We start from the raw sequence: 26,571 nt of genomic DNA, 5'->3' as shown, positions 1-26,571 counted from the left end.
GCAGTAGTGGTAGCAGGGGGCAGGATAGGTGCAATAGTGGTAGCAGGGGGCAGGATAGGTGCAGAAGTGGTGGTAGCAGGAGGCAGGATGGGTGCAGTAGTGGTAGGGGGCAGGATAGGTGCAGTAGTGGTAGCAGGGGGCAGGATGGGAGCAGTAGTAGTAGGGGCAGGATATGTGCAGTAGTGGTGGAAGCGAAGCAGGAGGCAGGATGGGAGTAGTAGTGGTAGCAGGGGGCAGGATGGGAGCAGTAGTAGTAGTAGTAGCAGGAGGCAGGATGGGAGCAGTAGTGGAAGCAGGGGGCAGGATGGGTGCTCTAGTAGTTGGGAGTGGATCGGACGCTGGGGGAATAAGATCCGGCATAACAGGAAGCGCACTGTGCCTCCTCTCTGCAGACAGCCAGAGTGAGCGTGGTGGAAGTCTCCTATTTCACGCTCCTCGGCTGCAGCATAGTTCGGCTCCCTCCTGCGTCTGCCATACCTCTGGTCATCGTGATGTCCCCGCCCGGTTGCCAGCACATTCAATGGGTTGGAGACAGCATAGGGAGGCGGCGCTTGGATTGGGAGACGCTGCTGGCAGCGATTTGATGTTGAGAAGCTGCCGGCGGCTATTGGCTGGTGAGGAAGGGCTTGGGGATTTGTATTGGCTGTCAGGCGGCGGTCAGCAAGAAACAGCGCGTCCTGTGGGACCTACTCACTTTTAAAATCTAAGTCCCTCACTGCTCGTAGCGCGTGAAAACGCGCCATAGCACGTATTTTGCGATTACTGCTCCCCCTCCCATGTATGACACACTATATGCCCCCTACCTCTTTGTCTGCATACGAAATGGTACATTACAATGTTTTCCTAGAAAACAGTTTCACAGACACACAGAGAATATGCCATATATATTTCTCTGACGTCCTAGTGGGTGCTGGGACTTCCGTAAGGACCATGGGGAATAGCGGCTCCGCAGGAGACTGGGCACAAAAAGTAAAAGCTTTAGACTAGCTGGTGTGCACTGGCTCCTCCCCCTATGACCCTCCTCCAAGCCTCAGTTAGATTTTTGTGCCCGAACGAGAAGGGTGCATGCTAGGTGGCTCTCCTGAGCTGCTTAGAAGTAAAAGTTTAAATAGGTTTTTTATTTTCAGTGAGTCCTGCTGGCAACAGGCTCACTGCATCGTGGGACTAAGGGGAGAAGAAGCTAACTCACCTGCGTGCAGAGTGGATTGGGCTTCTTGGCTACTGGACATTAGCTCCAGAGGGACGATCACAGGTTCAGCCTGGATGGGTCCCGGAGCCGCGCCGCCGGCCCCCTTACAGAGCCAGAAGAGCGAAGAGGTCCTTAGAAATCGGCGGCAGAAGACGTTCCTGTCTTCAGATAAGGTAGCGCACAGCACTGCAGCTGTGCGCCATTGCTCTCAGCACACTTCACACTCCGGTCACTGAGGGTGCAGGGCGCTGGGGGGGAGCGCCCTGAGACGCAATAAAACATGTTTAAACCTTATATGGCTAAAGAAATACATCACATATAGCTCCTGGGCTATATGGATGCATTTCACCCCTGCCAGTTTTCCTAAAAAAAGCGGGAGAAAAGGCCGCCGTGAAGGGGGCGGAGCCTATCTCCTCAGCACACAAGCGCCATTTTCCCTCACAGTACCGCTGGAAGGAAGGCTTCCAGACTCTCCCCTGCAGTCCTGCTACAGAATCAGGGTAAAACAAGAGAGGGGGGGCACTATTGGCAGCTAATATAAAACAGCAGCTATAAAGGGAGTAACACTTACATAAGGTTATCCCTGTATATATATAGCGCTCTGGTGTGTGCTGGCAAACTCTCCCTCTGTCTCCCCAAAGGGCTCGTGGGGTCCTGTCCTCTTTCAGAGCATTCCCTGTGTGTGTGCTGGGTGTCGGTACGATTGTGTCGACATGTATGAGGAGGAAAATGATGTGGAAGCAGAGCAATTGCCTGTGTTATTGATGTCACCCCCTAGGGAGTCGACACCTGACTGGATGGTCGTATTTAAAGAATTACGTGACAGTGTCAGCACTTTGCAAAAAACTGTTGACGACATGAGACAGCCGGCAAATCAACAGGCGTCTCAGACACCGTCGGGGGCGCTAAAACGCCCGTTACCTCAGATGGTCGACACAGACCCAGACACGGATACTGAATCCAGTGTCGACGGTGAGGAGACAAACGTAATGTCCAGTAGGGCCACACGTTACATGATCACGGCAATGAAGGAGGCATTGAATATTTCTGACACTACAAGTACCACAAAAAAGGGTATTATGTGGGGTGTGAAAAAACTACCAGTAGTTTTTCCTGAATCAGATGAATTAAATGAGGTGTGTGATAAAGCGTGGTTTTCCCCCGATAAAAAACTGCTGATTTCTAATAAATTATTGGCACTATACCCTTTCCCGCCAGAGGTTAGGGCGCGTTGGGAAACACCCCCTAGGGTAGATAAGGCGCTCACACGCTTATCAAAACAAGTGGCGTTACCGTCTCCCGATACGGCCGTCCTTAAGGAACCAGCTGATAGAAGGCTGGAAAATATCCTAAAAGGTATATACACACATACTGGTGTTATACTGCGACCAGCATTCGCCTCAGCCTGGATGTGCAGTGCTGGAGTGGCTTGGTCGGATTCCCTGACTGAAAATATTGATACCCTGGACAGGGACAGTATATTATTAACTATAGAGCATTTAAAGGATGCATTACTATATATGCGAGATGCACAGAGGGATATTTGCACCCTGGCATCTAGAGTGAGTGCGATGTCCATTTCTGCCAGAAGAGCGTTATGGACGCGACAGTGGTCAGGTGATGCGGATTCCAAACGACCTATGGAAGTATTGCCGTATAAAGGGGAGGAGTTATTTGGGGTCGGTCTATCGGACCTGGTGGCCACAGCAACGGCTGGAAAATCCACCTTTTTACCCCAGGTCACCTCTCAGCAGAAAAAGACACCGTCTTTTCAAACTCAGTCCTTTCATTCCCATAAGGGCAAGCGGGCAAAAGGCCACTCATTTCTGCCCCGGGGCAGAGGAAGGGGAAAAAGACTGCACCAGGCAGCCTCTTCCCAGGAGCAGAAGCCCTCCCCCGCTTCTGCCAAGTCTTCAGCATGACGCTGGGGCCTTACAAGCGGACTCAGGCACGGTGGGGGGCCGTCTCAAGAATTTCAGCGCGCAGTGTGCTCACTCGCAAGTGGTCTCCTGGATCCTGCAGGTAGTATCATAGGGGTACAAATTGGAATTCGAGACGTCTCACCCTCGCCGGTTCCTGAAGTCTGCTCTACCAACGTCTCCCTCCGACAGGGAGGCGGTAGTGGAAGCTATTCACAAGCTGTATTCCCAGCAGGTGATAATCAAGGTACCCCTCCTACAACAGGGAAAGGTGTATTATTCCACGCTGTTTGTGGTACCGAAGCCGGACGGCTCGGTGAGACCAATTTTAAATCTAAAATCCTTGAACACTTACATAAAAAGGTTCAAATTCAAGATGGAGTCACTCAGAGCAGTGATAGCGAACCTGGAAGAAGGGGACTATATGGTGTCTCTGGACATCAAAGATGCTTATCTCCATGTCCCAATCTACCCTTCTCACCAAGGGTACCTCAGGTTTGTGGTACAAAACTGTCATTATCAGTTTCAGACGCTGCCGTTTGGATTGTCCACGGCACCACGGATCTTTACCAAGGTAATGGCCGAAATGATGATTCTTCTTCGAAGAAAAGGCGTCTTAATTATCCTTTACTTGGACGATCTCCTGATAAGGGCAAGGTCCAGGGAACAGTTAGAGGTCGGAGTAGCACTATCTCAGGTAGTGCTACGTCAGCACGGGTGGATCCTAAATATCCCAAAATCACAGCTGATTCCAACAACACGTCTACTGTTCCTGGGGATGATTCTGGACACAATCCAGAAAAAGGTTTTTCTCCCGGAGGAGAAGGCCAGGGAGTTATCCGAGCTAGTCAGGAAACTCCTAAAACCAGGCCAAGTGTCAGTGCATCAATGCACGAGAGTCCTGGGAAAAATGGTGGCTTCTTACGAAGCGATTCCATTCGGAAGATTCCATGCAAGAACTTTTCAGTGGGATCTGCTGGACAAATGGTCCGGATCGCATCTTCAGATGCATCAGCGGATAACCCTATCTCCAAGGACAAGGGTGTCTCTCCTGTGGTGGTTACAGAGTGCTCATCTTCTAGAGGGCCGCAGATTCGGCATTCAGGATTGGATGCTGGTGACCACCGATGCCAGCCTGAGAGGCTGGGGAGCAGTCACACAGGGAAAAAATTTCCAGGGCTTGTGGTCAAGCATGGAAACGTCTCTTCACATAAATATCCTGGAACTAAGGGCCATTTACAATGCCCTAAGTCAAGCAAGGCCTCTGCTTCAGGGTCAGTCGGTATTGATCCAATCGGACAACATCACGGCAGTCGCCCACGTGTTAGGCGCCGGGGTCCGCTCGTCGGTGCGGCCCGGCGCCTAGCAACCAGGGACGCCGTGCGCGTACAGCCGCCGGCTCCCTGGCAACGCTAGACGCCGGGCGCACGGAGCCGCACGGACCCTAGCAACGGGGACGCCACTGACGGACCGCGTTCCCCGTTGCTGGGTCCATTTTAATTAATAGGACACCTGTTTCCTGGCCATGCAGCTAGGCAGCTGTATGGCATCTAATCCAATCAGCCTCTAAACAGCTGATTGGAGGACTCCCTGTTAAATACACTTCCTGGGCTTCTCACAGACGCCGGTAATAACTTCTTGCATGCTGTATCTGTTTGCTGAGAGTGTTTCCAGTCCTGCTGTATCCGGTCGTTCCTGTTCTCAGTTGTCCTGTACTCGGAAGTCGTCATCTGTTCCTGGAGTCCTGACTGAGCACCTTTGAACATCCAGTGGTGTTCGTGAGTCACGGCGTAGCCGTGTGTTGCGGCTTGGCCGCTTTATCATTTATTATTTATTATTTGTGTTTCGGAGCTTTTGCGGAGGATTCCGCTCCCACAGATCCACTCTGGTATCCAGCGGTGCTGGGTAGGAGTAACGGACTAGTGGATTTTGGTTGTCCTTTTCCCTGGCGGGTTTCCGCACATACCTCAGCTTTTGTCAGTTAGCTTGTAGCCCCTGGCCTGGTTGTTTAGTCAGAGGGCCCCTTGTTATCACCCTGTCTCGGATTTCCCTTTGTCTCCCATTAAGACCTGAGGGGGCATCGGAGTTGGGCAGACATAATCCGCCCTTCAAACGCGGCTGCCATGGGCTCAAGCAACCATAGTCTCGCAGGGGATTTCTGACAGCACGGGCGAGACAACGGAGTTAGGGCGCCAGGGGCTACTTTCTATTCCCGCTTCCTTCCCCAGCATTACGTTCCAGTGCTCCGGTCCTTGCAATAGGACCTCCTCAGACCAGAGTGCTGGAATCATAACATTATTACCGGCCACACCCAAACTTAAAATTAAACAGGGTTTGATTTTTTCCTTATTCAGTTTTGTAAGATTTATCGGCCTCATGAATCCCACTGGTTTAGGGCCAAATCCTGGCCAGCTCCTAGTTAGCCAGATTCAAGAACTTACTCAGATGGTTCAGGATCTTTCCTTTCGGGTGAAGTCGCAGGAAGATCTTTTACGAACTTCCCCGAGGGTAGTCCCTGAACCAAAAATGCACTTGCCTGACCGCTTTTCTGGTGATAGGAAGGAGTTTTTTTAATTTTAAAGAGTCCTGTAAACTTTATTTTCGTTTAAGACCAATCTCCTCAGGTACTGAATCTCAGCGGGTCGGAATTATTATTTCTTTGCTCCAGGGGGATCCTCAGACCTGGGCTTTTGGTTTAAAAGCAGAGGATCCGGCATTGTTGTCAGTAGACGCCTTTCGGGGTCTTTAGGGCTTTTGTATGATGACCCTGATAGAGAGGCATCCGCTGAGAGTCAGTTACGCGCTCTCAGACAGGGTAGAAATCCTGCAGAGGTTTATTCTACGGAGTTTCGCCGTTGGTCGAACGACTGTGGCTGGAATGACCCAGCCCTGCGCAGTCAGTTTCGCCTCGGCTTATCTGAGTCTATAAAAGACAGTCTCCTTCAGTATCCCGCTCCTGAGACTCTCGATAAACTCATGGAGCTTTCTATTAAGATTGATCGTCGTCTCAGAGAGCGGAGGGCTGAAAAAGGAGCACCTGTCAGGTCTACTCCATGTGTATTTTCCATTCCTGAGGACATAGAGGAGCCCATGCAGATGGGTCTCTCCCGGCTGTCTCCAGAAGAAAGAGCCAGAAGGCAAAACTCTGGTCTTTGTTTGTACTGTGGGGGTAAGGGACATTTTGCCCGTAATTGTCCAAATAAGTCGGGAAACGCCTCGACCAAGTGAATTGTGAGGGGGTTCACTTTGGTCTGCAGCTTATCTCCTCGAATAACTCCCTTTTAGTCCCAGCTAAAGTTTCCTTTGGCCTCTGTTCTTCGGTGTCGGCTTTTGTTGACAGTGGAGCTGCAGGGAACTTTATGGACTTAACGTGGGCCAAGGCCTTGGGTATTCCTCAGTTAGCTTTGGGTAGGTGTATCACCATGCATGGTTTAGATGCGAGTCCCTTGTCCAATGGGGTTATTTCCCTCTGTACACCCCCTGTACTACTTACGGTAGGAGCTCTTCATTCCGAAAAAATTGAGTTTTTCCTTACCCATTGCCCAGCAGTTCCAGTGGTTCTGGGTCACCCTTGGCTGGCCTTTCATAATCCCATCATTGATTGGCAGTCGGGGGAGATCTCACAATGGGGTACCATCTGTAATAAGGAATGTATTACATTTCCCGTCAGAATAGCTGCTGCCATTCCCGAACCTATTCCCGTGGAATACCAGGACTTTGTTGATGTATTTTCCAAGGGCAATGCGGACATTCTGCCTCCCCATCGGACTTATGATTGTGCTATTGAGCTAATTCCTGGTGCCACATTGCCAAAGGGAAGGTTATATGCATTGTCCGGGCCAAAAACTGCGGCCATGAATGAGTATGTTAAGGAGAGCCTAGGGAAAGGATTTATCAGGCCATCTAAATCCCCTTTAAGTGCAGGCTTCTTCTTTGTGGAGAAGAAAGATGGATCACTCAGACCTTGCATTGACTTTAGAGCCCTGAATAAGATCTCAGTTAAAAATGCTTACCCTCTGCCGCTGATTTCTGTCCTCTTTGATCAGCTGCGTTCGGCTGTGATTTTTTCTAAAATTGACCTGAGGGGAGCGTATAACCTCATCCGAATCAAGTCGGGAGATGAATGGAAGACGGCGTTCAGTACTCAGTCGGGTCACTACGAGTATCTGGTGATGCCGTTCGGCTTGTCTAACGCTCCGGCAGTTTTCCAGGATCTCATTAACGATGTGCTCCGTGATTTTCTAGGAAGATTCGTGGTCGTTTACTTAGACGACATCCTGATCTATTCTGACTCTATTGAACAACATGTTACCCAGGTGCGTCAGGTTCTTCAAAAATTACGTGAAAATCACCTATATGCCAAGCTGGAGAAGTGTGAGTTTCATGTCACGGAGGTATCCTTTTTAGGGTACATTATTTCCCCTCGGGGATTCTGTATGGAACCTAAGAAGCTCCAAGCCATCCTTAGTTGGGCGCAACCCACCAACTTAAAAGCAATTCAGCGCTTTTTAGGGTTTGCGAATTATTATAGAAGATTTATTCATGCTTTTTCCGACCTGGTTGCTCCCATTGTGGCACTGACTAAGAAGGGAGCGGATCCTACCAACTGGTCACGTGAAGCTGAGTTATCCTTTCAGGCCTTGAAACAAGCTTTTGTCTCAGCCCCAGTCCTCAGACATCCCAACCCTGAATTGCCCTTCATTGTTGAGGTTGATGCCTCGGAGGTTGGAGTGGGGGCTATCCTATCTCAGAAGGATCCGGACTCTCTAGAACTACATCCTTGTGCCTTTATGTCCAGGAAATTCTCATCCGCTGAATCCAACTACGATGTTGGTAACCGGGAGTTACTGGCTATTAAATGGGCTTTCGAGGAGTGGAGGCATTGGCTTGAGGGAGCAACACATACCATTTCAGTATTGACTGACCACAAAAATCTTCAGTACATCGAATCAGCTAAGCGGCTGAATGCCCGGCAGGCTCGTTGGGCTTTATTTTTTACTCGTTTCAAGTTTATTATCACCTTTAGGCCAGGTTCCAAGAATACCAAGGCGGATGCCCTGTCACGCAGTTTTCTTCCAGTTCATAATAACAGTCCTGTTACTTCCATACTTCCGTCTTCAGTCATTTGGGCAGGCCTCACACAAGATTTATTTACCCAGTTAAAGCAGCTTCAACATCAAGCTCCTGGAAATACTCCTGCTGGTCGTCTTTACGTCCCTGAGTTTTTGAGAGCTACTGTTTTGACTGAGTTTCATGATAGCAAAGTTGCCGGGCATCCGGGGATCTCTAAGACTTTGGAATTAGTCTCCCGCTCAGTATGGTGGCCTGGTCTTTCTAAAGACATTAAGGCGTTTGTTTTTTCTTGTCAGGTCTGTGCACAGCATAAGGTTCCCCGTTCCTTGCCTATCGGGCAACTTATGCCCTTAAATGTTCCTCTCAGGCCATGGTCTCATATTTCCATGGATTTTGTGGTAGACCTCCCTCTGTCAGCCGGATTCCGAGTCATATGGGTGGTAGTGGACCGTTTTAGCAAGATGGCCCATTTCATTGCTCTTCCCCGACTGCTATCTGCCCAGGGATTGGCAGTTTTGTTTCTCCGCCATGTTTTCAGACTTCATGGGTTGCCCACTGATATTGTTTCTGATCGGGGTCCACAATTCATTGCACAATTCTGGAAGTCTTTTTGTGCCTCATTAAAGATGAAATTGTCTTTAACATCCGGCTACCATCCCCAATCCAACGGGCAGACCGAGCGAGTTAATCAATCATTAAAACAGTATTTGCGTTTGTACTCAGCCAAACTCCAGAATGATTGGTCAGAGTTTCTTCCTTTGGCGGAGTTTGCTTACAACAATTCTTGTCATTCCTCCACTAATGTGTCTCCATTCTTTTCAGTTTTTGGTTTTCACCCCAGAGCTAATTCTTTTTTTCAACATTCCTCTGTTTCCTCGCTAACCTTAACCTCTCATCTCAGAGTCATTTGGAAAAAAGTGCACCTTGCTCTCAGAAAAGCGGCATTTCGAGAGAAAAATTTTTCTGACAGGCTCCGGCGTCCTTGCACTTTTAAGGTGGGAGATATAGGGTATGGTTGTCGACTCGTAACATTAAACTTCGACAAACCTCAGCTAGATTGGGCCCCAAATTTATTGGACCATTTCATATTATTAAAAAAATCAATCCAGTTGCTTTCCGGTTACGTTTACCAAGAGCTCTCCGGATCGGAAATACGTTCCATTGCTCCCTGTTGAAACCATACGTTTCTTCCAGTAGATTTCCTCGGAAGATCTCTCGGGGGAAATCACCAGTAGATGTACAGGGTCATCAGGAGTTCTTGATGGAGAAGGTTCTCGATTCCAAATTGTCCCGGGGTCGGCTTTATTTTCTGGTGCACTGGAGAGGCTATGGTCCAGAGGAAAGGTCTTGGGTCCTGGATAAGGATCTCCATGCCCCGAGGCTCAAGAGGGCATTTTTTCGGGAATTTCCTCGGAAACCTGGCTTTAGGGGTTCCTTGACCCCTCCTCAAGGGGGGGGTACTGTTAGGCGCCGGGGTCCGCTCGTCGGTGCGGCCCGGCGCCTAGCAACCAGGGACGCCGTGCGCGTACAGCCGCCGGCTCCCTGGCAACGCTAGACGCCGGGCGCACGGAGCCGCACGGACCCTAGCAACGGGGACGCCACTGACGGACCGCGTTCCCCGTTGCTGGGTCCATTTTAATTAATAGGACACCTGTTTCCTGGCCATGCAGCTAGGCAGCTGTATGGCATCTAATCCAATCAGCCTCTAAACAGCTGATTGGAGGACTCCCTGTTAAAAACACTTCCTGGGCTTCTCACAGACGCCGGTAATAGCTTCTTGCATGCTGTATCTGTTTGCTGAGAGTGTTTCCAGTCCTGCTGTATCCGGTCGTTCCTGTTCTCAGTTGTCCTGTACTCGGAAGTCGTCATCTGTTCCTGGAGTCCTGACTGAGCACCTTTGAACATCCAGTGGTGTTCGTGAGTCACGGCATAGCCGTGTGTTGCGGCTTGGCCGCTTTATCATTTATTATTTATTATTTGTGTTTCGGAGCTTTTGCGGAGGATTCCGCTCCCACAGATCCACTCTGGTATCCAGCGGTCCTGGGTAGGAGTAACGGACTAGTGGATTTTGGTTGTCCTTTTCCCTGGCGGGTTTCCGCACATACCTCAGCTTTTGTCAGTTAGCTTGTAGCCCCTGGCCTGGTTGTTTAGTCAGAGGGCCCCTTGTTATCACCCTGTCTCGGATTTCCCTTTGTCTCCCATTAAGACCTGAGGGGGCATCGGAGTTGGGCAGACATAATCCGCCCTTCAAACGCGGCTGCCATGGGCTCAAGCAACCATAGTCTCGCAGGGGATTTCTGACAGCACGGGCGAGACAACGGAGTTAGGGCGCCAGGGGCTACTTTCTATTCCCGCTTCCTTCCCCAGCATTACGTTCCAGTGCTCCGGTCCTTGCAATAGGACCTCCTCAGACCAGAGTGCTGGAATCATAACACCACGTCAACAGACAGGGCGGCACAAGAAGCAGGAGGGCAATGGCAGAAGCTGCAAGGATTCTTCGCTGGGCGGAAAATCATGTGGTGGCACTGTCAGCAGTGTTCATTCCGGGAGTGGACAACTGGGAAGCAGACTTCCTCAGCAGACACGACCTCCACCCGGGGGAGTGGGGACTTCACCCAGAAGTCTTTCAAGTGATTGTAAACCGTTGGGAAAAACCAAAGGTGGACATGATGGCGTCCCGTCTCAACAAAAAACTGGACAGATATTGCGCCAGGTCAAGGGACCCTCAGGCAATAGCGGTGGACGCTCTGGTAACACCGTGGGTGTACCAGTCGGTGTATGTGTTCCCTCCTCTGCCTCTTATTCCAAAAGTACTGAGAATCATAAGAAGGAGAGGAGTGAAGACTATACTCGTGGCTCCGGATTGGCCAAGAAGAACTTGGTACCCGGAACTGCAAGAGATGCTCACGGAGGACCCGTGGCCTCTACCTCTAAGAAAGGACCTGCTCCAGCAGGGACCTTGTCTGTTCCAAGACTTACCGCGGCTGCGTTTGACGGCATGGCGGTTGAACGCCGGATCCTGATGGAAAAAGGCATTCCAGATGAAGTCATCCCTACCCTGATCAAAGCCAGGAAGGATGTAACTGCGAAACATTATCACCGCATTTGGCGAAAATATGTTTCCTGGTGTGAGGCTAAGAAGGCCCCCACAGAGGAATTTCAACTGGGTCGTTTCCTGCATTTCCTGCAAGCAGGACTGTCTATGGGCCTAAAATTAGGATCCATTAAGGTTCAAATTTCGGCCCTGTCGATCTTCTTCCAGAAAGAACTGGCTTCATTGCCTGAAGTTCAGACGTTTGTCAAGTGGGTACTGCATATACAACCTCCTTTTGTGCCACCAGTGGCACCTTGGGATCTCAATGTAGTTTTAGGGTTCCTAAAATCACATTGGTTTGAACCACTCACCACTGTGGAATTAAAATATCTCACATGGAAGGTGGTCATGCTGTTAGCTCTGGCGTCAGCCAGGCGTGTCTCAGAAATGGCGGCTTTGTCATATAAAAGCCCTTACCTAATTTTTCATTCAGACAGGGCAGAATTGAGGACTCGTCCTCAATTTCTCCCTAAGGTGGTTTCAGCGTTTCACATGAACCAACCTATTGTGGTGCCTGCGGCTACTAGGGACTTGGAGGACTCCAAGTTGTTGGACGTAGTCAGGGCCCTGAAAATATATGTTTCCAGGACGGCTGGAGTCAGAAAATCTGACTCGCTGTTTATCCTGTATGCACCCAACAAGCTGGGTGCTCCTGCTTCTAAGCAGACGATTGCTCGTTGGATTTGTAGTACAATTCAGCTTGCACATTCTGTGGCAGGACTGCCACAGCCAAAATCTGTTAAAGCCCATTCCACAAGAAAAGTGGGCTCATCTTGGGCGGCTGCCCGAGGGGTCTCGGCTTTACAACTTTGCCGAGCAGCTACTTGGTCAGGGGCAAACACGTTTGCAAAATTTTACAAATTCGATACCCTGGCTGAGGAGGACCTGGAGTTCTCTCATTCGGTGCTGCAGAGTCATCCGCACTCTCCCGCCCGTTTGGGAGCTTTGGTATAATCCCCATGGTCCTTACATAAGTCCCAGCATCCACTAGGACGTCAGAGAAAATAAGAATTTACTTACCGATAATTCTATTTCTCATAGTCCGTAGTGGATGCTGGGCGCCCATCCCAAGTGCGGATTGTCTGCAATACTTGTATATAGTTATTGTTACAAAAAATCGGGTTGTTTATTGTTGTGAGCCATCTTTTCAGAGGCTCCTACGTTTATCATACTGTTAACTGGGTTCAGATCACAGGTTGTACAGTGTGATTGGTGTGGCTGGTATGAGTCTTACCCGGGATTCAAAATCCTTCCTTATTATGTACGCTCGTCCGGGCACAGTATCCTAACTGAGGCTTGGAGGAGGGTCATAGGGGGAGGAGCCAGTGCACACCAGCTAGTCTAAAGCTTTTACTTTTTGTGCCCAGTCTCCTGCGGAGCCGCTATTCCCCATGGTCCTTACGGAAGTCCCAGCATCCACTACGGACTATGAGAAATAGAATTATCGGTAAGTAAATTCTTATTTTTCTCTTGCGTCCTAGGGGATACTAGGAATCCATTTAGTACCATGGGGTATAGACAGATCCACTAGCAGCCTTGGGCACTTTAAGAATTTGATAGTGTGGGCTGGCTCCTCCCTCTATGCCCCTCCTACCAGACTCAGTTTAGAAAATGTGCCCGGAGGAGCCGGTCATGTCTCTGGAAGCTCCTGAAGAGTTTTCTGCATTTATTTTATATGTTTGTTATTTTCAGGCAGGACTGGATGGCACCAGCCTGCCTGCTTCGTGGGATTTTTTGGGGTGGGGGGGTGGGGATAACGGCCCAACCTCTTGAAGGGTGAATGGCCCCATTCCCCACTGACAGGACACTGGCTCCTGAGGGTCCCCGCAGCACGCCGCCACCCCTAACAGTGCCAGAAGAAAGAAGAGTGGTGAGTATTAAGCTGGCGTCCCGGTTAGCGTGTCGCCGGCAATTGTGGCGCCATGCGGGTATGGAGGCATGGCCTCTGAACGGGGCGGACTGCGTCTCCCACTGTGTAAAGACACAGAGGCTGAACAGCGGACACAGTACCCAGACTGGCAACAAAGACATAAAAAGAGTCTGTCTCCATTTTATGCACTCAGACACAAACAGCCAGTATAAAAAAGAGCAGGAAGACCGCATGCCATTGGGGAGGCGGGGCTTCACTATGAGTGGATCCAGCAGCTCACCAGCGCCATATTCCTTCTGCAGCTGACACAGACGCTGACTGACAGGGATGCGCAGCTCCTCCGGAGAGACTCCTGATTACCTCAGTGGTACCAGGGGGTCATAGCAGGGGGGGAGGGGGGGAGAGCAGTTATTAGTGTACAAGGGGGGTCATTCGGAGTTGATCGCTTGCTAGCTATTATTTTTCAGCGCTGCGATCAATTAATCGCCACCTATGTGGAAGTGTATTTTCGCTTTGCAAGTGGTCAAATGCTTGTGCAGCCGAGCGGTACAAAAAAGATTTGTGCAGTTTCTGAGTAGGTCTGAACTTACTTAGCCGCTGCGATCACTTCAGCCTGTCCGGTCCTGGAATTGACGTCAGACACCCACCCTGCAAACGATTGGATATGCCTGCGTTTGTCCAAGCACTCCCTGAAAATGGTCAGTTGACACCCATAAACGCCGCCTTCCTGTCAGTCTTCTTGCGATCGGCTGTGCAAATGTATTCTTTGTTAAATCCATCGCCCAGCACCGATCCGCTTTGTACCCGTACGACATGCCTGCGCATTGCGGTGCATACACATGCACAGTTTTGCCGAGTATTGACCTGATTGTAGCGCTGCAAAAAATAGCTAGTGTGCGATCAGGTCAGAATGACCACCATAGTCCCTAATCTAGGTAATTAGTCTGCGACCCGGCTAAACTTGGCATTAGTTGTAAGGGCGCAGTGTGCTGGCTCCATAATCTCTCTCTGTCTCCCCGGAAGGGCTCTTTGCGGGTTACTTGTGCATTTAACCTTTTTCCTGTGTGTGTGTGCTGTCACTGTACAGTATGTCAGGGAAAGAGTGTGTTTCATGTAAGGCACAGTGTTCCTCTTCTCCAGGGGGTTCACTAGTGTGTACTCAGTGTAGTGTCCCTTCCCAGGCTAGCGGGGCATAACCAGCATGGCTGGACTGCATTAGGGAATGACTTCCAACATTTCTACTAAACTGTCCTGCAATGAGTTTATGAAAAGAGACTCAGTACCCAAACCAGCATCTCAGTCCCTTGCTATTTGTCTGCAAAAACGTACCTTAGCCCATATCCTGCAGTCTGACTATAATGATGTGGGGTCAGACATGGAGGAGGGAGGAGGTGGACTCAGAGGGGGGGGGAGTGTACTCTGTCACAGGGAATAGAGGCTATAAGAGAAGTTCTGCATATCCCTGATAAAGTGACAGAGGAGAGTGAGGAATCTTATTTTAATATAAAAAAGAAATCCTCAGCGACTTTTCCTGTGTTAAAGGAGCTAAATACCCTGTTTGAAGAACCGTCCTGATAGCAACCTTTTAGGGATTTGAAATTTCCTATCATCTTTTCCTTTTCCTCCTGGGGATAGGAAAAAATGGGAAACTCCACAGATATTGGATGCGTCAGCATCCAGGCTGTCACGAAAAATGGTATTGCCTGTCCCGGGTGCAGCTTTCCTGAAAGATGCAGCTGATCGTAAAATTAAGACCACACTCAAATCCTTGTATACAGCTGCTGGGTTGGCCCAGAGGCCCATTATAGCATGTGTGTGGATTACAAGAGCCATTGCCAAATGGTTGTGTAACCTAATTGAGGAGTTAGATACCTTGCCTCAATGGGAGATTATTTTACTCCTGCAACATACACAGGACTCTGCGAACTTTATGGTGGAAGCCATAAAAGAAATAGGCTTGCTTAATGCACGCACCACAGCTATGGCAGTGTCGGCACGCAGGGGCTTATGGCTGACGCAGACTCCAGGAAAGGCTTGGAAGGCCTACCATTCACAGGAGAGGCCTTATTTGGAGAGGAACTAGACAAATGGATGAACTAGACAAATGGATCTCCAAAGCTACTGCGGGTAAGTCCACATATCTTCCATCTGCAGCTCTCCCAGCTAGGAAGGCTTACTCGGGTCCCAATTTACAGTCCTTTCTGGTTTGTAGTACTGAAACAGGACGTTTTGGTAAGACCGATTCTGAACCTCAAGTCGCTGAACCCGTACTTACGAGTGTTCAAATTCAAGTTGGAGTATCTAAGAGCGGTGATCTCAGGTCTGGAGGAAGGGGAATTCCTAGTGTCTCTGGATATCAAGGATGCTTACCTTCACATTCCGATCTGGCCGCCTCATCAGGCTTATCTACGGTTTGAGAAAACAATTGGTGAGTGCGCTGTCATCGGCAGCCTGTATAGGGATGGTTAGTCCCTAAGAGGTGAGTACAGGACAGAAAAAGATACTGGCGCCGGCTGGATCTCAAAATAAAGAACGGATACAAATTTATCAAATAAAAAATTAATCATACATTTATTAAAATTAATCTAAAAATAGGACATGTGTATTGTCAGGAGGGTAATCAGTAATAAAAGTTGAGAGTCTCTCAAATTATCCTAGGACCACTTATGTTTCCATTAAGGCAATATGCACTGGTATTCTGGCTAGGACTCAGTCCTCCAAGGTATCCTCATAGAGTTTCAGATATAGATATTACCATGGTCTCAGAAAGAAGTCCCCTTGGTCATATGCTCCTGAGGAAGCTGGCGGTGACCAAGACCAGCGAAACGCGTTGAGCCCTTTTTCTTTCTGACCACGGGCACTGCACTTGTTATCTTGAACCATCTGGCAATTTCTGGACTTTAAATCCTCCTGGATCCCTACCAGCATTATCCATCTGGAGTCTCTGCATATTCCCCTGCTGCTATTGGATCTCGATCTGCAATTGAGAACCAAGGGGACTTCTTTCTGAGACCATGGTAATATCTATATCTGAAACTCTATGAGGATACCTTGGAGGACTGAGTCCTATCCAGAATACCAGTGCATATTGCCTTAATGGAAACATAAGTGGTCCTAGGATAATTTGAGAGACTCTCAACTTTTATTACTGATTACCCTCCTGACAATACACATGTCCTATTTTTAGATTAATTTTAATAAATGTATGATTAATTTTTTATTTGATAAATTTGTATCCGTTCTTTATTTTGAGATCCAGCCGGCGCCAGCATCTTTTTCTGTCCTTATCTACGGTTTGCACTGAGGGACTGTCACTACCAGTTCCAGGCCCTGCCATTTGGTCTCTCCACGGCATCGGGAGTGTACACCAAAGTGATGACAGAGATTATGTTTCTACTCCGCAACTGGGAGTCAACAATTCCATACCAGGACGACCTTCTAATAAAGGCACTATCCAGGGAGCGGTTGTTGGGAAGCATTGGCCTCTCAACCAGACTACTCCTGGTTCATGGGTGGATTCTGAACTTACCAAAATCTCACCTGGAACTGACACAGAGGCTTCCTTTCCTGGGAATGATACTTGACACAGAGTCTAAGAGAATGCTCCTTCCCTTGGAGAAGGCTATGGTAATCCAGTCGATGGTTCGGGCTGTCCTGAAGCCAACCCGGATCTCTGTGCATCTGTGCATTCACCTTCTGAGGAAAATGGTGGCCTATTACGAGGCGCTTCAGTATGAAAGGTTTCATGCAAGGCCCTTCCAGCTAGTTCTATTGGACAAGTTGTCCGTATTGCTTCTTCACATGCACCAGAGGATCCGTCTGTCACCAAGAGCCAGCGCTCCCTTCTGTCGCGGCTACAGACTTCTCACCTCGTCGCGGGTCGAAGGTTCGGGATTCACAATTGGATTCTGCTTACCACAGCCACAAGCCTCTTAGGTTGGGGGGCAGTCACCCTGGGGGTGCAGTTTCAAGTTAAATTGTCAAGTCAGGAAGTTGTCCTTCCAATAAACATCCTGGAACTAAGGGCTATCGACAACGCAACCCTTCTGCAAACCTCTTATCTAATTTGGAGTCAGGCCAGTCTAGTCCAGTCAGACAATGAAACGGCGGTAATGTACATAAACTGACATGGCGGAACAAAAAGGAAAGCAGCAATGTCAGAGGTGTCAAGAATTCTCCACTGGGTGGCATTGTTGGCGGTCTTCATTCCGGGAGTAGACAACTGGGAAGAAAACTTCCTCAGCAGACACGATCTGCACCCAGGTGAGTGGGGCCTACACCCGGATATGAACCAGTGGTAGACACGGCGGTGGGGATATCCACAAATCAACTTGATGGCCATTCGACTCAACAAGAAGCTCAAGCAATATTGTTCCAGGTTGAGAGACCCACAAGCAGTGGCGGTAGATGTTCTTACAACTCCGTGGGTCTACCAGCTGGTGTACGTGTTTCCTCCACTTTCTCTGATCCCAAGAATTTTAAAGAGAATAAAAAGGGAAAAGGTTCAAGCAATACTCTTTGCTCCGGATTGACCGCGAAGGGCCTGGTATGCGTATCTTCTCGAGATGCTGATCAAAGATCCGTGGCCTCTACCTGTTCGCGTGGATCTTCTGCAACAGGGCCCTTTCATCTATCAAGACTTACCGCGGCTACGTTTAACGGCATGGAAGTTGAACGGCTGATTCTAGCCAGGAGAGGTATTCCTGACAAGGTCATTCCAACTATGATCCAAGCCAGGAAAGGGGTAACGTCTAAACAATACCACCGTATATGGAAGAAGTATGTCTCTTGGTGTGAAAGCAGACAATATTCTGCGGTGGAATTTCATCTGGGACGTTTTCTGCTTTTTCTGCAGTCGGGAGTGGATGTGGGCCTACGTCTAGAAAGTGCAGATTTCGGTCTTGTCTATTTACTTTCAAAAATAATTGGCTTATCTCTCTGAGGTCCAAAAAATTGCGTGTCCTGCTTCAAAGCAGTCAATTGCACGCTGGATCAAGCACACTATCCAGCATGCTTATTCCACGGCAGGCTTGCCGGTTCCAAAATCTGTACAGGGCCACTCTACTAGGTCGGTGGGTTCTTCTTTGGCAGCTGCTTGGGGTGTCTCGGCTTTACAGCTCTGCCGATCAGCTACTGTACTTGGTCAGGTCCGAACACATTTGCAAATTTCAATACTTCAAAGTTCAATACTTTGGCCTCTGAGGACCTTCAGTTTGGTCAGTCAGTTCTGCAGCAACCTAGGCACACTCCGGTTTGGGAGCTTTGGTACTTCCCCATGGTTCTAAATGGATTCCCAGTATCCCCTAGGACGTAAGAGAAAATAGGATTTTAATTACATACCGGTAAATCCTTTTCTCGTAGTCCATAGGGCACACTGGACGCCCGCCCGATGCTTCATTCTTCCTGCATTGTTACTTGGTTCAGTAATGTTGTTTGGTTCAGCAGTTGCTGTTCCTGGTTTCAAGTTTGGTTAGCATGGCTTTCCTCTTGTTTTGTGTGTGCTGGTTCGTAATCTCACCACTTTCCTTTTCTATATCCTTCTCTCAAAGTATGTCCGTCTCCTCGGGCACAGTTTCCTAGATTGAGTCTGGTAGGAGGGGCATAGAGGGAGGAGCTAGCGCACACTATAAAATTCTTAAAGTGCCCATGGCTCTTAGTGGACCCGTCATTACCCCATGGTACTAAATGGATTCCCAGTATCCCCTACGGACTACGAGAAAAGGATTTACCGGTGGGTAATATAAATCCTATTTTTATTCAACAGAGTCTGGTTGTGTGTCCTACTCGCATAACAATGCGAGTAAGATGAATTTTTGGCAAAAAATTATGCCCAACGCTAATGGAGCTGCACGGGTCTTGTCGGCTCACTCACGCCAGGCATCTCTCGCTACGTGACAATTGAATATTCCCCATAGTGTCTATTTGTGGCAAGAAGTAATAATATCAAAACAGAATGCAAGTTGCTCATATCAATTTGACAATATACTTCAGGTGATTGAAAGGGAGGGGTAATTCTAAGCAAGAGACAGGATGGGGATTAACCCCTGGTGTCCCCCAGCACACCAAACTATATGGGTAACATGACTTGAAAACCTACATATAATAGAAATCCAGAGGTCTTCGTTACATATATCTGCAGAAATATGGCAAAGCCACCAGGCCTCGACAAGGCTCCTCTGATGCTGGTGGTCCTAAACCTAATACTATATCTGGGCCTGGGGTGCAGAACCCCACAAACCGGCACAGGCCAGCCACCCCAGGGCAGCACACATGTGAGAAGGTAAAGTGTTAGTATGTGTTAATTAAAGGGAACGCAAAATCTGTATACAAAAAGTGATACACTAGTGACGGTGTAATTAAAAGACCTAAAGGATTAATAACAGTGTTAAGGGGGGTGCTAAATAAATATAATAGTATGCTACCCCACAGCAGCCCAGCCACTCCAATCAGGGGGAACTGCACCCCAGACCCATTTCCAATAATAATAATAATAATAATAATAGCCCTTCTGGGTCATACTAAATATAGTGCCACATGATAATGGCACCTAACAGATATACCCAAATTGAGAGCTAACTTATCTGGAGCCACCCCTGGGATCTCCATATGGCACTGTAGGAACCAGCATGCCCTCCAAACACTGGTCCCATCTATGCCTCTCATATTATTATTATTATTATTATTATTATTATTATTATTATTGGAAATGGGTCTGGGGTGCAGTTCCCCCTGATTGGAGTGGCTGGGCTGCTGTGGGGTAGCACACTATTATATTTATTTAGCACCCCCCTTAACACTGTTATTAATCCTTTAGGTCTTTTAATTACACCGTCACTAGTGTATCACTTTTTGTATACAGATTTTGCGTTCCCTTTAATTAACACATACTAACACTTTACCTTCTCACATGTGTGCTGCCCTGGGGTGGCTGGCCTGTGCCGGTTTGTGGGGTTCTGCACCCCAGGCCCAGATATAGTATTAGGTTTAGGACCACCAGCATCAGAGGAGCCTTGTCGAGGCCTGGTGGCTTTGCCATATTTCTGCAGATATATGTAACGAAGACCTCTCATTATATGTAGGTTTTCAAGTCATGTTACCCATATAGTTTGGTGTGCTGGGGGACACCAGGGGTTAATCCCCATCCTGTCTCTTGCTAAGAAGTAATAATATGTTCGGGTTTAAAAAAGGATGATTGATAAATATGCCCCTAAATCTCAAGGTTGTTTGAAGGCAAACAGTATATATAAACGGTGTGTGTGTATATATATATATATATATATATATATATATATATATATATATACACACACTGCTCTAAAAAATATAGGGAACACTTAAACAACACAATGTAACTCCAAGTCAATCACACTTCTGGGAAATCAAACTGTCCACTTAGGAATCAACACTGATTGACAATCAATTTCACATGCTGTTGTGCAAATGGAATAGACAACAGGTGGAAATTTATAGGCAATTAGTAGCAAGACACCCCCAATAAAGGAGTTGTTCTGCAGGTGGTGACCACAGACCACTTCTCAGCTCCTATGCTTTCTGGCTGATGTTTTGGTCACTTTTGAAAACTGGCGGTGCTTTCACTCTAGTGGTAGCATGAGACAGAGTCTACAACCCACACAAGTGGCTCAGGTAGTGCAGCTCATCCAGGATGGCACATCAATGCGAGCTGTGGCAAGAAGGTTTGCTGTGTCTGTCAGTGTAGTGTCCAGAGCATGGAGGCGCTACCAGGAGACAGGCCAGTACATCAGGAGACGTGGAGGAGGCCGTAGGAGGGCAACAATCCAGCAGCAGGACCGCTACCTCCGCCTTTGTGCAAGAAGGAACAGGAGGAGCACTGCCAGAGCCCTGCAAAATGACCTCGAGCAAGCCACAAATGTGCATGTGTCTACTCAAACTATCAGAAACAGACTCCATGAGGCTGGTATGAGGGCCCGACGTCCAGAGGTGGGGATTGTGCTTACAGCCAAACACCGTGCAGGATGTTTGGCATTTGCCAGAGAACACCAAGATTGGCAAATTCGCCACTGGCGCCCTGTGCTCTTCACAGATGAAAGCAGGTTCTCACTGAGTACATGTGATAGATGTGACAGAGTCTGGAGACGCCAAGGAGAACATTCTGCTGCTTGCAATATCCTCCAGCATGACCGGTTTGGCAGTGGCACAGTAATGGTGTGGGTTGGCATTTCTTTGGGGGGCCGCACAGCCCTCCATGTGCTCGCCAGAGGTAGCCTGACTGCCATTAGGTACCGAGATGAGATCCTCAGACCCCTTGTGAGACCATATGCTGGTGCGGTTGGCCCTGGGTTCCTCCTAATGCAAGACAATGCTAGACCTCATGTGGCTGGAGTGTGTCAGCAGTTCCTGCAAGACGAAGGCATTGATGCTAGGGACTGTCCCGCCCGTTCCCCAGACCTGAATCCAATTGAGCACATCTGGGACATCATGTCTCGCTCCATCCACCACAGACTGTCCAGGAGTTGGCGGATGCTTTAGTCCAGGTCTGGGAGGAGATCCCTCAGGAGACCATCCGCCACCTCATCAGGAGCATGCCCAGGCATTGTAGGGAGGTTATAAAGGCACGTGGAGGCCACACACACTACTGAGCCTCATTTTGACTTGTTTTAAGGACATTACATCAAAGTTGGATCAGCCTGTAATGTGTTTTTCCACTTTAATTTTGAGTGTGACTCCAAATCCAGACCTCCATGGGTTAATAATTTTAATTTCCATTGATATTTTTTGTGCGATTTTGTTGTCAGCACATTCAACTATGTAAAGAACAAGGGGGGTCATTCCGAGTTGTTCGCTCGCAAGCGGATTTTAGCAGATTTGCTCATGCTAAGCCGCCGCCTACTGGGAGTGAATCTTAGCATCTTAAAATTGCGAACGATGTATTCGCAATATTGCGATTACACACCTCGTAGCAGTTTCTGAGTAGCTCCAGACTTACTCGGCATCTGCGATCATTTCAGTGCTTGTCGTTCCTGGTTTGACGTCACAAACACACCCAGCGTTCGCCCAGACACTCCTCCGTTTCTCCGGCCACTCCTTAGTTTTTTCTGGAAACGGTAGCGTTTTTTCCCACACGCCCATAAAACGGCCTGTTTCCGCCCAGTAACACCCATTTCCTGTCAATCACATTACGATCGCCAGAACGATGAAAAAGCCGTGAGTAAAATTCCTAAGTGCATAGCAAATTTACTTGGCGCAGTCGCAGTGCGGACATTGCGCATGCGCATTAAGCGGAAAATCGCTGCGATGCGAAGATTTTTGCCCAGCGAACAACTCGGAATGACCCCCAAGGTATTTAATAAGAATATTTCATTCATTCACATCTAGGATGTATTGTTTAAGTGTTCCCTTTATTTTTTTGAGCAGTGTATGTGTGTGTGTGTGTGTGTGTGTACGTATATGTGTGTGTATATATATATATATATATATATATAATATATATACACTGTATATAATCATAACAGATTTCACCACTGATTTGGGACATGTATTGTAAACCGTTTATATAAGGAAGTTTTATCTCTATCTGAGCTGTATATAAGATGAAGGAATGCCCATTCATGATTATTTTTTATTAAAGACAAAACATTTATTTAATACCTGTATTGTTGTTTTGAACAGTGGTAGTGGAGTTTATTTTTAATGCTCTTATAGCAGTCAATATAGTGTTTTTAAAGTCCAAGTAAGAAGAATATTCACTTCAGTTTCAGTGAAAACTTTAAAATAGATTATGACGTTATTTAATCTTTAGGTCTCTGTAAAAATAAATATGAGTACAGAAAAAATAAATCCTAAATCATAAATAAAGATTCAAAACGAGTCTCATGTGGATCTACAGCGCATTTCATGGTGGATGACTGCTTCATTAGGCAGTATATTTAGTTGCACATTAATGTTAATTTCTTGAATTTATAACTGACTAATATGAATGTGTTTTTATATCTGCAAGTATTGAAGTTATTTTTCAGTATTGTTAAATGACGCAGAAATACATTGCCAATCAAAATAAACATCAACTAAACTGACACTTGACTTTATTTATTTTTCCCTCTGTATTTATCAGCTTTCAAATGTTTTGAACATTTTCTAGGTCTTGATTTTTTTTAAGCAGACTTTCAGCTGGTCAACAAAATTATAAAGCTGAATAATTCATTTGTTTTTAAACAGATTTAAATTAATTCATTCCTTGAATAGAAATATTCTTTGTTTTCAATACGTAGATGTGACATGTTTGATGAACAAACAAATATGGAATAGTACCTTTGCTTGGGTAAAACACTAGTTTCTAAATCTGACTTTATGGTATGCTTTAAAAAGGATGCCCACTTTTTGTAGGAATCTGCCAAGTTTACTTGGAACCACCAACATGGGTGCCTGGCAGCATTATGGTAATGTCGTCAACGACAGGATAAATTTCCACTGAATCACATTTGTATTTACTGATTAAAGTATCATATAACATTGCGAATAGAACCTATAAAATCAGCATTTTTAATCTATGGGGGGGAATTCAGTTGGGTGCGATGTAAAAAAACAAAACCTTGCGTACCTCGCGCCCACTGTTGGATTACCGCGAGTATATGTAGTCCCTTTACCTGCGGTATCCAATTTATTAAAAATGGTTGTAGGGTTTTCACCTCTTCACCTCATGTGAAAAAAAAGGAAGTAAATGAAAAGATACAGTGCTAACCTCTCCGGTGGACTTCGTGACTCCAGGGGATATATTTACTAATATTCATGTTTTAGCCGTTTTTAAGGGTGTTTGATCTCGAATGGTATCAAGTGCATTTTACTGCAACTTTTTGAATTTTGATACGGTCATTTACTAAGCTGACGAGTTTTCCTCATTCGTTTTTTCCGATGTCGATGTGATTCGTAATGTCAGGCAGTGTTTTACGGGAGTGATGAGTAAAACACTGCCTGACAAAACACAAGGAATCCCGGCCGGATCTGTGAGATCCGTGCAGGGCTTCATTGTGTACCTTAAAAAAAAGTTTTTAAAGTGTTAAAAATTCTGGTAAAAATTGTGTGGGGTCCCCCCTCCTAAGCATAACCAGCTTTGGGCTCTTTGAGCCGGTCCTGGTTGTAAAAATACGGGGAAAAAATTGACAGGGGATCCCCCATATTTTAACAACTAGCATCGGGCTCTGCGCCTGGTCCTGGTGTTAAAAATACGGGGGACAAAAGACATATTTTTCACACCAGCACTGGGCTCCACGAGTCAGAGAGATAATGCCACAACCGGGGGACATTTTTATATTGGTCCCTGCGGCCCTGGCATTACATCACCAATTAGTCACCCCTGGCTGAGGTACCCTGGAGGAGTGGGGACCCCTTAAATCAAGGGGTCCCCCCCTCCAGCCACTTGAAGGGCCAGGGGTGGGGTGAAGCCCAAGGCTGTCCCCCCCCATCCTAGGGCGGCGGATGGGGGGCTGATACCCATAGTGTCAAAAAAAGAATATTGTTTTTTTGTAGCAGTACTACAAGTCCCAGCAAGCCTCCCCCGCAAGCTGGTACTTGGAGAACCACAAGTACCAGCATGCGGGGGGGAAACGGGCCCGCTGGTACCTGTAGTTCTACTACAAAAAAATACCCAAATAAAAACAAAACACACACACCGTGACAGTATAACTTTATTACATACATGCACACCCACATACACACATACTTACCTATGTTGACACGAAGAGTCGGTCCCCTTCTCCACGTAGAATCCACGGGGTACCTGTAAATAAAATTATACTCCTAATAATCCAGTGTAGATCGGTCCTCTTCTGCTTGTAATCCACGTACTTGTCAAAATAAAAAAAACGAATAACCCAGACCACGCACTGAAAGGGGTCCCATGTTTAGACATGGGACCCCTTTCCCCGACTGACGGAACCCCCGTGACTGCTGTCAAAGAGGGTCCCTTCAGCCAATCAGGGAGCACCACGTCATGGCACTCTCCTGATTGGCTGTGCGCTCCTGAGCTGTCAGTCAGGCTGCACACTGAAGATACAATGTAGCACATAGGCGCTCCATTGTATCCAATGGTGGGAACTTTGCGGTCTGCGGTAGACCGTGAGGTTAAGTGGGGCCAACCACAAGAGTGACCGATGGTCTATTCATTCGTATTTCTGAACTTAGCCTTGAAAACCATTACGAATAGCCCAAACACTGCCGAGATTTGTGCTTAGTGAATTCCCGTGTTGGGACTTAGAAAAAACCCCCCACAAATCGGACAAACTCGGATTTTTAGTAAATATAGGCCCAGGTCTCCATCTTACCAAGGACAGCTGGAAGGCTCAAGGATTGCTGTATGTACTCTAGATGTAGTTCTCCCAGCTGCTGTCTCTGGTGGGGATGACACTACATGGGAGAGGTCACACACACACACAACAGGGGTCACATACACACTAATTGGAAACTTCCAATAGCTTTATTAGTCCTCGTGGGGGTTGGTCGCCGAGGTCAAGAACAAGTCTACGTGAACATTCTTAAAAATAAAGATTTTTGGACAAATCAGGCATGTTCTGGAGATGCGAGATAAAACACGCAGTGACTGCTATAGAAATCCCTGCAACTCATTTCCTCTCTAATCTAACCGCAAAAATGTTTTTGTTTTTTTTACGTTTTCTGCTTTTAATTTATTCCCCCCACCTCTATATTTGCAATTCTGAAACAAGACACTGGCTAAACATTGCTGGACTTGGTCTTCCATCACTTAAGTGTAAAAGAGAATGTGCGGCCCCGTAAAATATAATTCTATTTTGGCAATAAGGAATGATTTTTCAGGGCTAGTTAACAAAAACCATTGGCTTTACAGTGAGTGGTAGTTGCTAGTAACATGACATGGTGGCAGCAAAGTGAGAGCTATAGCTCCTGCAGGCTCTGACACTGTGCATACACACCCATGAGACCATGAATGTGCCCATTACAATATCTGACCAATTAGGATCATCAGGGTGGCTGCTGTGGAGAAAGATCCCTATGCTGCGATAATTCTTTCATAGAGTTGCAGCTAACACCCTTTGAAGATAGTGAATTGGTCCAACCTTTTGAAGTTTGTTCAATCTGGTCAGAAAAATGTTGGGAACTGCAGTCTGCAAATTTTGAACTAACAAAGGTGATATTTTTGATTGCTTTGCTAAATTGCAGTGGCACCCAAGCCTCCAGAATCCTCTTAATATAAACGGATTGATGTGTTTTTGTGTTTTACTTATACAGATTATTACTTATAAACTGAAAAATAAACTTTATTTTGATCCTAGAAACAAGACACTGGCCAAACATTGCTGGACTTGGTCTTCCATCACTTAAGTGTAAAAGAGAGAGAATATTTTGGACTCCAACATAATGAAGACTCGTTAGATTTGCATGTGAGTGAATTTAACTGAAACATTTTTAGTTGGTTAAC

At 47.2% G+C, this 26,571-nt stretch overlaps 1 protein-coding gene across 3 annotated transcripts in view; it reads left to right on the top strand.

The window, feature by feature from the left end:
- Window positions 1–26,571, top strand: part of PTPN3 (protein tyrosine phosphatase non-receptor type 3) — a 1,027,556-nt gene that overhangs the window by 224,987 nt on the left and 775,998 nt on the right. For all 3 annotated transcript variants that reach the window (XM_063922728.1, XM_063922729.1, XM_063922727.1), the window contains exon 3: window positions 26,426–26,533. In XM_063922728.1, the coding sequence (XP_063778798.1) occupies window positions 26,426–26,533 (108 nt within the window). The remainder of the gene's footprint in view (window positions 1–26,425; window positions 26,534–26,571) is intronic.

The sequence above is a fragment of the Pseudophryne corroboree genome, chromosome 5, assembly GCF_028390025.1.
Source record: "Pseudophryne corroboree isolate aPseCor3 chromosome 5, aPseCor3.hap2, whole genome shotgun sequence".
Lineage (NCBI taxonomy): Eukaryota > Metazoa > Chordata > Amphibia > Anura > Myobatrachidae > Pseudophryne > Pseudophryne corroboree.
This window is presented reverse-complemented; position numbering and strand designations above follow the sequence as displayed.